General features: G+C 42.6%; 1 protein-coding gene across 6 annotated transcripts in view; it reads right to left on the reverse strand.

The window, feature by feature from the left end:
• TFCP2 (transcription factor CP2) overlaps window positions 1-9,923 on the reverse strand; it is a 69,669-nt gene that overhangs the window by 17,349 nt on the left and 42,397 nt on the right. For all 6 annotated transcript variants that reach the window (XM_021707030.1, XM_008074105.2, XM_021707029.1 and 3 more), the window contains 3 exons: window positions 7,626-7,777; window positions 6,983-7,059; window positions 5,680-5,785 (listed from right to left, as the gene is read on the reverse strand). In XM_021707030.1, the coding sequence (XP_021562705.1) occupies window positions 5,680-5,785; window positions 6,983-7,059; window positions 7,626-7,777 (335 nt within the window). The remainder of the gene's footprint in view (window positions 1-5,679; window positions 5,786-6,982; window positions 7,060-7,625; window positions 7,778-9,923) is intronic.

Raw genomic sequence — 9,923 nt, forward strand, 5'->3', positions numbered from 1 at the left:
CAGAGTGAGACTCCAACTCAAAAAAAAAAAAAAAAAAAGGGTTTATGAATAAGGTAATTTAGCTGAGCGTGGTGGCTCATGCCTATAATCCTAGCAATTTGGGAGGGTAAGGTGAGAGGACTGCCTGAGCTCACAGGCTTGACACCAGCCTGAGCAACTTGATGAGACTTCATCTCTACAATAAATCAAAATATTAGCCGGGCATGGTGGCACGTGCCTGTAGTTCCAGATACTTGGAAGACTGAGGTGGAAGGATCACTTGAGCCCAGCAGGTCAAGGCTGTGGTGTACATGTGTGTGCCACTGCCCTCCAGCCTGGGCAACAGAGTAAGACTCCAACTCAAAAAAATAAAAACTAAGGCAATTAACCTTTTTAAAAAAAATTTATTTAAGCCAGACTCGGTGGCTCGGCCTATAATCCCACACCTTTGGGAGGCTGAGGTGAGTGGATTGCCTGAGCCCGAAGGTTCGAGACCCACCTGGGCAGGCGAGACCTCATCTCTACAATAAATCAAAAAAACTAGCTGGGCATGGTAGCGTGCGTCTATAGTTCCAGCTACTTGGAAGGCTGAGGCGGAAGGATCGCCAGAGCCCAGCAGGTCGAGGCTGCGGTGGCCGGGAGTGGCCACTGCACTTCAGTTTGGGTGACAGTGAGACTCCAACTCAAAAAAAAAAAATTATTTATTTATTTATTTATTTATTTATTTATTTATTTATTTATTTATTTAAGTTGAAGGCTCATTCTGTCGCCCAGGTTGGAGGGTAGTGGCAAGCTCATAACCACCACAGCCTCAACCTGCTGGGCTTAGGCAATTCTTCCACCTCACCCTTCCAAGTAGTTGGAACTACAGACATGTGCCATGAGGCCCGGCTAATTTTTTGATTTATTGTAGAGATGAGGTCTTGCCAAGTTGCCCGGACTGTTCTCGAACCTGTGGGCTCAGGTATCCTCTCACATCTTTTTAAAATTTTTTTAATTGACAAATAATCATTGTACATATTCATGAGGTATAGTGATTTTTCTTGCGGGGGGGAGTCAGAGTCTCAATCCATCACCCAGGCTGGAGTGCAGTGGCATGCTCAAAGTCACCATAGCCTCAACCTGCTGGGCTCAGGCGATCCTTCCACCTCAGCCTTCCAAGTAGCTGGAACTACAGGCATGCACCACCATGCCCAGCTACTTTTTTACTTATTGTAGAGACGAGGTCTCACCATGTTGCCCATGCTTATCTAGAACTTCTGAGCTCAGGCAATCTTCTCGCCTCCACCTCCCAAAGTGCTGGGATTACAGGTGTGAGCCACCACAACCAGCTACAGTGATATTGATACATATGATGTACAGTGATCAGATGAGGGCAATTAGCATATTCATCATCTCAAACATTTATCTTTTATTTGTGTTGGGAATGTTCAATATCCTCCTGCTTGCTTAAAATATGGTAATTTAAAGGCAGTTTCCAGCCGGGCTCAGTGGTTCAGCCTGTAATCCCGCGCCTTTGGGAGGCTGAGGTGAGTGGATTGCCTGAGCCCGCGGGTTCGGGACCCGCCTGGGCAGGCGAGACCTCATCTCTACAATAAATCAAAAAAATCAGCTGGGCATGGTAGCGTATGCCTGTAATTCCGGCTACTTGGAAGGCTGAGGCGGAAGGATCGCCGGAGCCGAGCAGGCGAGGCTTCAGTGGCCGGGAGCGGCCACTGCACTCCAGTCTGGGAGACAGAGTAAGACTCCAACTCAAAACAAAACAAAACAAAACAAATCTGTTTCAACTGAAGTCTTAAGATGAGTGTACTGTTAGAGTACATCAAGAGGACTGTAGTAGAGGATGAAGCAGTGTCTGCATAAATGGAGAAAGCATTATATCACAGATAGAAGTGGGAAAAATTTAACACAAAGATTAACGCTGAGTTACCAAGTCATAAAATGATCCTGTAACAGACAAATCTTTTTGCAAGAGGGAAGCAAACACTAGCGGGTTTTGGTATAACTGTGCTTTCCATTCCACACTGTAGATACTCAAATAGCAATCCCTGACTTCTCCTATTAATATTCACACTGGGGAGCCGGGGGCAGTGGCTCGTGCCTATAGTCCCAGCACTTTGGGAGGCTTAGGCCCAGGAGGTTGAGCCCAGTCAAGGCAACATAGCAAGAACTCATCTCTACAAAAAAAAAAGTTAAAAAAAAAAATAATTATCTGGGTGTGATATCAGGTGCCTATAATCGCAACTACTTGAGAGGCTAAGGAGGAAGGATCACCTGAGCCCAGAAAGTCCAGGCTATGGTAAGCTGTGACTGTGCCACTGCACTCCAGCCTGGGTGACAGAGTGAGACCCTGACTCTCAAAAACAACAAAATATTCAAACTGGGAGTTAAGGCTATGTGATACTATTTGTTACTATAGATGATACTATGTATTATTACAAGGTTAGGTGATACTATTTGCTACTATAGAGGATACTATGTATTATCACAAGGCTAGGTGATACTATTATTATTATAAGGCTAGGTGATACTATTTGTTACTATAACTGTGTTATAACTATACTACTGCTTTGGTATCAATGATTCAAACAGGAAAGCATCAAGTGAGGCTCAATGTATTCCATGGCATTTAGTTGTATTAGATTCACCTTAAGGTCAATTTATCATATGATTATCAGACTTGTACAGTTATCAGAATAACTACAGAAGAACCAATGTTTTCTCAGGCAAAATTAGTAGTACTTAAATTTTTTTTAACAACTATGTTTACCAGTAGGCGATATTAACTAATCAGAAATCAAGGATACTGATGCCAGGATTAAAAGTATGTCAGAAGAACAAGGTCTCGCCAAGTTCCCCAGGTGGGTCTTGAACCCAAAGTGCTGGGATTACAGGATGAGCCACTGAGCCCAGGCCCACCTCAAAGTTTTAAAATGTGTGTATCAAAGGATATTATCAACATAGTGAAAGAACAACAAACAGATTAGGAGAAATATCTGTATTTGCTATAACTGATATGAAGTTAGTATCAAAAATATATAGAGAATTCCTCTACAACTCAACAACAACAAAAAACAAATAACTCAATTCAAATATCAGCAAAGATTTGAACATACATTTCTCCAGAACAACCAAAACAAAAAACATCCAAATGGCCAGTAAGAACATGAAAAGCTGCTCAACATCACTAATCATCAGGGAAATGAAAATCAAAACCACAATGAGATATCACTTCACATCCATTAAAATGGCTTGTATCAGCCGGGCTCAGTGGCTCAGCCTGTAATCCCATGCCTTTGGGAGGCTGAGATGAGTGGACTGCCTGAGCCCGCGGGTTTGAGACCCACCTGGGCAACTTGGCGAGACCTCATCTCTACAATAAATAAAAAATTAGCCAGGGGTGGTAGCGCGTGCCTGTAGTTCCAGCTACTTGGAAGGCTGAGGTGGAAGGATCGCCGGAGCCCAGCAGGTTGAGGCTGCGGTGGCCGGGAGCGGCCACTGCACTCTAGTCTGGGTGACAGAGTGAGACTCCAACTCAAAAAAAAAAAAAGGCTCTTATCAAAAATACAGAAAGTAATATGTGTGGGCAAAGGATGTGGAGAAATTACAGTCTTGAGCACTGCTGGTAGAAATGTAAAATGTGTAGTCACTGTGGAAAAACAACACAGTGTCTCCTAACAAAACTAAGAATTACCACAGGATCCAAACAAATATTTGTACTTCCATGTTTACAGCAGCCTCATTCACAAAAGCCAATGGTGCAATCAACCCAAGTGTCTATCACGGGATGGATGAACCGACAAAATGTGGCATATACATACAGCACAATGTTATTCAGTTTTTTTGTTTTTTTTAAGTCAGAGTGTCACTCTGCCACCCAGGCTGGAGTGCAGTGGCATGCTCATGGCCACCACAGCCTCAACCTGCTGGGCTCAAGTGCTCCTTCTGCCTCAGCCTTCCAAGTAGCTGCAAGCACAGGTTCCACCAACATGCTCAGCTTATTTTTTTATTTATCATAGAGACAAGGTCTAGCAAAGTTGTTCAGGCTGGTCTCGAACCCCTGGGCTCAGTTAATCCTCTCACCTCTGCCTCCCAAAAAGCTGAGATAATCAGGGAAATAAAAATTAAAAGCCACTGCACCTGGCCTTTAATCAATCTCTTACATGGGAAGGAAATTCTGATATATGTTCAACATGATTGAACCTTGACAACATTATGCTAAGTGAAAAAAATCAGTCACAAAAGGACCAATACTATGTGATTCCATTTATAAGAGGGACCTAGAGTAGTCCAATTCATAGAGACAGAAAGGAGAACAGTGGCTATCAAGGGTTGGGGGGAGGGGGAGCAGGGAGTTGTTATTTAACAGATACAGAGTTTCGGTTTTGAAAGATGAAAAAAACTCTAGCTGGGCACAGTGGCTCACACCTGCAATCTCAGCACTTTGGGAGGTGGAGTGGAGGGGAGATTGCCAGAGCTCAGAGGTTCAAGATCAATCTGAGCAACATGGCGAGACTTCATCTCTATAATAAATCCAAAAAAATTAGCCATGCATGGTGGCACATGCCTGTGGTTCCAGCTACTTGGAAGGCTGAAGTGGAAGGATTGCCTGAGTCCAGCAGGTTGAGGCTGCAGTGGCTATGAGCATGCCACTACACTCCAGCCTGGGTGAGAGTGAGACTCCAACTCAAAAAAAGAAAAAAAAAAGTTCTGGAGATGGATGAGGGTGATGGTTGCACAACAATGTGAATGTACTTAATAGTACGGAACTAAAGCCGGGCTCCGTGGCTCAGCCTGTAATCCCACGCCTTGGGAGGCTGAGATGAGTGGATTGCCTGAGCCCATGGGTTTGAGACCCACCTGGGCAACTTGGTGAGACCTCATCTCTACAATAAATCAAAAAATTAGCTGGGTGTGGTAGCATGCACCTGTAGTTCCAGCTACCTGGAAGGCTGAGGCAGAAGGATCGCTGGAGCCCAGCAGGTTGAGGCTGCGGTGGCCAGTAGTATGCTACTGCACTCCAGTCTGGGTGACAAGAGTGAGACTCCAACTCAAAAAAAAAAAAAGTACTAAACTATACACTTAAAAACAGTTAAAATGGCAATTTTTATATTATACATATTTTATAACTCAAAAATATCAAAATCATCCTTAAGTAATAGATACAATTGGTAAGGAACTAAAGTGTTTATACTTCCAAACTTAATTTTGCTGACATCATAACTTGCATTACTGAATTTTTTATGCCTAGTAAATAACCACTTCAAAGCTCATACTAATTGAGCCTCTGAAACATATGCAAAACGATAAATGTCAAGTAAAGAAAATCAGGCTGGGAGCAATCGCTCAAGCCTGTAATCCCAGCACTTGGGAATCCGAGGCAAGTGGATTGCCTGAGCCTGCGGGTTTGAGACCAGCCCAGGCAACTTGTCGAGACCTCATCTCTACAATAAATCACAAAAATTAGCCAGGCATGGTGGCTCATGCCTATAGTTCCAGCTACCTGGAAGGCTGAGGCAGAAGGATCACCTGAACCCATCAGGTCAAGGCTGTGATGGCTGTGAGTGTGCCACTGCACTTCAATCTGGGCAAAGGAGTGAGGATCCAGCTCAAAAATAAATAAACAAATAAATAAAAAGAAAATCAACTCTCAGTTCACAGTTAGAGGCATTTCCTAGGCACAAGATTCTTTCAACTCACCTATGTCAAGAATTCTGTCTCCAGGTCGGTTCCACCTCCAGCCCTCCAGCTGCTGATGTTCGGTGTACTGTAGCCTTCTGTCATGGAATACGACACGGAATATACTCTAAAAGGATACAAAACAACCAGATGGTAGCAGGGCCTCTTGAAAACCAGTGCTGACAAAGGGAAACTAGCAGGAGTCTCTGCTACTTGGTTCCTAGACAAAGTCTGTAATCATTTTTCTTAAGACCTGTTATACTCTAAAATCCATACTGAACCAAGTGCTATTTAGGATAAAAATTATTAATTTCTCAGATATAATCTTTAGAGTTACCTGGTGCCCTGTTTAAAACTTGGCTTAACCAAGTACGGTGGCTAATCCCAGCACTTCGGGAGGCAGAGGAGAGAAGACTGCCCGAGCCCAGGGGTTTGAGACTAGCCCAGACAACTTGACGAGACCTCGTCTCTATGATAAATAAAAAAAATTAGTTGGGTATGGTGGTGCGCACCTGTGGTGGTTCCAGCTACTTGGAAGGCTGAAGCAGAAGGATGGCCTAAGCCCAGTAGGTCAAGGCTGTGGTGGCTGTGAGTGTGCCACTGCACTCCAGCCTGGACAACAGAGTGAGACTCTGACTCAAAAGAAAGAAAAAAAAAAAAAACTTGGCTTAAACATCAGTCCTAATGGTAACTAAGCATAGAGGATTCCTATCTGAAGCATTTCTATGTGCCTCTCTTATTATACCAAGTCTCCAGACACATATGAAAAATTCACCAAGTCCCCTGCTTACTAACCCACCACACAATCTGTAAACACTGGGATAGGTAACACTTGCTTCCATCAACTTTCTTTTGTTACTCTTACTTTGTAGAAGTGCCTGTTAGTCCCTCATATCACCTTTTACTGTTGTTGACTGAACACCTCTCTCCCAACTCTGCTGTGAATTCTCAGAATCCTTACTGTAGGGCTAGACTAAGAGCTGTTCATCAACAGTGGTTTCCGTTTTCCTATACTGAATATTCTCTAAAGATCTCAGGGATGTTAGTTTACTCTACCCAAAAAAACTTCATTGAGGCTGGGGATTCCCTGAATGTGGAGTGGTAAGCCTTCTTTTTCTGCAGCTCTAGAAAATTCATGTCAGTAGGGGGGCTTATTCTGACCCCCAAGAAATAATATATCAGTTTACTTCTGCCAACAAGTTGTGGCAGGTAAGAGATACCATCCAACCTTTTAGGGAACCAAAAGAATATTGGTACAAACAAAACAAAAACTCCAAAAAGGATCAGGAAAAAAATATTGTACAGAGGTACTCATTTCTTTTACCTTCACCAATTTGCCATTAATTTCTGGAAGTTCTCCAAGTTTCCTATTGTCTAGCATTCGAATTTCATAAGACTGTCCTAGAAGAAAAAGTAATTACATATTACATTAGTCATAAGTTAACTTTGCTAGATTCAGAAAGAATGAAATTCAGTTGGTTGAATACACAAGAGTATAATAATATGACTAGTATTAGTATCAACAATTATAAACCTTTACTAGATACTAGATACTATGCTAGGTATTTTCATACACTATCTCATTTAACTGATAAAACTCTAAAGTATTATTAACCCCATTTTTACAGATAAGAACATTAATTTAGAGAACTTAAGCAACTTGTCCAAGGTCACATAATTGGTAAATAGTAGAGCGAGGTAGGGTAAAACTTCTCAAACAATAACCAGTGGGAATGACCAAGAAGCATGGATAAATCAGAAAGAGGGAGGTGGGAACTAACAATGGACAGGAGTCAGTCATCTATATCACATACGACATCAGAACTCACAGCTCTGAAGTAAGGCTTCTAGTTTGATTAACAGGTCACACTAGACAGATCTAACTTTTTACATAGAAATAAATGTACCTGATAAAAGATGACTCTGGCAGGTCTGCAATGATACTAATGAAAGAGAAAGCCTCTAACCTTGATTGAGGTATGTCAGGGTTTCATCATGGAGCTTCACTGCAGGAGAGGTGGCAGCACAAAGCACATATTGAAAAGGCAGGATTTTATTCTCATTATCTGGAGGTAAACTTGACTCTTCTTGCTTAAAAATGGGTAACGCGAGGACATCACTAGAATAAAACAAACACATGACTTACGTTAATATCTGGCAATGTTGCAAAGGCAGATTTATTTATTGTTGAAAAATTTTAACTGCAATGTGCTTTGGAAAGCCATACAGGTTGCTCACTTGAGTGGAGTCTCATCCCCTCCATTCAGTTCTGATTACCTGCTGGTTATCCCCCTGGTCACACCGGTGCAGGTGATGACAGATATTCACTGCTAAAACCACCTAAGAGTACTAAGAGAAGCCAGGCTCGGTGGCTCAGCCTGTAATCCCATGCCTTGGGAGGCTTAGGTAAGTGGATTGCCTGAGCCTGTGGGTTCGAGACCCACCTGGGCAACTTGGCAAGACCTCAATTCTACAATAAACCAAAAACTAGCCGGGTGTGGTAGCGTGCACCTGTAGTTCCAGCTACTTGGAAGGCTGAGGTGGAAGGATCGCCAGAGCCCAGCAGGTCGAGGCTGCAGTGGCTGGGAGCAGCCACTGCACTCCAGTCTGGGTGACAGAGTGAGACTCCATCTCAAAAAAAAAAAAAAAGAGTTCTAAGAGAGTATTTCTAGGAAGCACAGACAAGCTGAAAGTACTCTGAAAATCATAAACAGAGTTCCAAAATATAAATCTAGGACACCCAATAATGTATTTGTTCTCAGAAAGGCAATCTTAATAACCATATCAGCTGATCTACCATAAGAACTAAAACAACTTCAAGAATCCCTTAGAAGCCACATGAAAAGAACAAATTAATCACCAGTGAATATTTCAAGGTTGTCTTATCCTCTGTGGAATATAACTAATACTGAGATGTTCCTACCACCTACTGCCTTCAAGATCTAAGCTTCTTATATCTACCAGTTTATCTAAACTTGAAAACCAAAGACATCCACACAATAAATTTGAGTACATTAATCATTCTGGGGTGCTAGTGGAAGAGTGCTGAACTAGGTCAGGAGTTCTAAGTTTCAGTCCCTGAAACCTCAGGCAAATCTTATGCATGCTCCCTTGAGTCTTCATTCCTTTATCTACAAAATGATAACCACATTTGCTGTCAAGAACAAATGCATTAAAAAATTTTGGGAAATTACATGGTGCTAAAATGAATAAAGAATTAACAATAACCTTCCCTCATAAGCTCTAGCCATAGGTTAGCGGGCGAGGGTATCCTGGATCTTAGACACACTATCCTGACCAGCATTCATCCCTCTTCAGATTTGAAAAGCATCTCAAGACATGCACCACATTACAGGGCATTTTCAATTATCTCAAGACAAGTCACAAAATTCTAAAATTAAATTTGCTTTGATTTACGTCAAAGAGTGTGCAGGTACTCACTAGAACAGCTAGGATTAAAAAGCCTGGCAACCCCAATGCTGGCAGGGTGGAGCAGATACTCTCACACTTTGCCATTAGGAATACAAAATAATATAATCACTGCATTAAAAAGTTTGGCAGTTTCTTATGAAATTAAACATGCATCTGCCCTCTGACCCAGCAGTTCCACTCACAGATATTCTCCAGGAGAAATGAAAGCCTAAGTCCACCCAAAGACTTGCATATGAATGTCAAAACATAAAAACAAAAACTGGAAAGAACCCAAATGTTCATGATTAAGAGAACAGATGCTCACACTGTGGACTGTCCATAGGACGGATACTACTCGGCACAACCAAGGAATGCACCACGGTAGAAGAATTGCACAGGTCTAATGCTAAACTTCTGTTCAAAAAAAAGCTTGGTAAGTCAGGCGCAGTGGTTCACACATGTAATCCCAGTACTTTGGGAGGCTGAGGTGAAAGGATTGCCTGAGTCCAGGGGTTTGAAACCAGCATGGGCAACTTGGTGAGAGCTTGTCTCTACAGTAAATCAAAAAATTATTCAGTGGCTCAGCCTGTAATCCCAGCAATTTGGGAGGCTGAGGCGAGTGGATTACCTGAAACTGTGGGTTCAAGAACAGCCCAGGCAAGTTGGAGAGACCTCATCTCTACAATAAGTAAATTTTAAAAATTAGTTGGGCATAGTAGTATGCCCCTGTAGTTCTGGCTACTTGGAAGGCTGAGGTAGAAGGATCGTCAGAGCCCAGCAGGTCGAGACTGCAGTGGCCATGAGCACGCCACTGCATTCCACCCTGGGTGACAGAGTAAGACTCTGACTCAACT

This window comes from Carlito syrichta, unplaced genomic scaffold, assembly GCF_000164805.1.
Source record: "Carlito syrichta isolate Samal-C Ts95f unplaced genomic scaffold, Tarsius_syrichta-2.0.1 Scaffold316302, whole genome shotgun sequence".
Taxonomy (NCBI): Eukaryota; Metazoa; Chordata; class Mammalia; order Primates; family Tarsiidae; genus Carlito; species Carlito syrichta.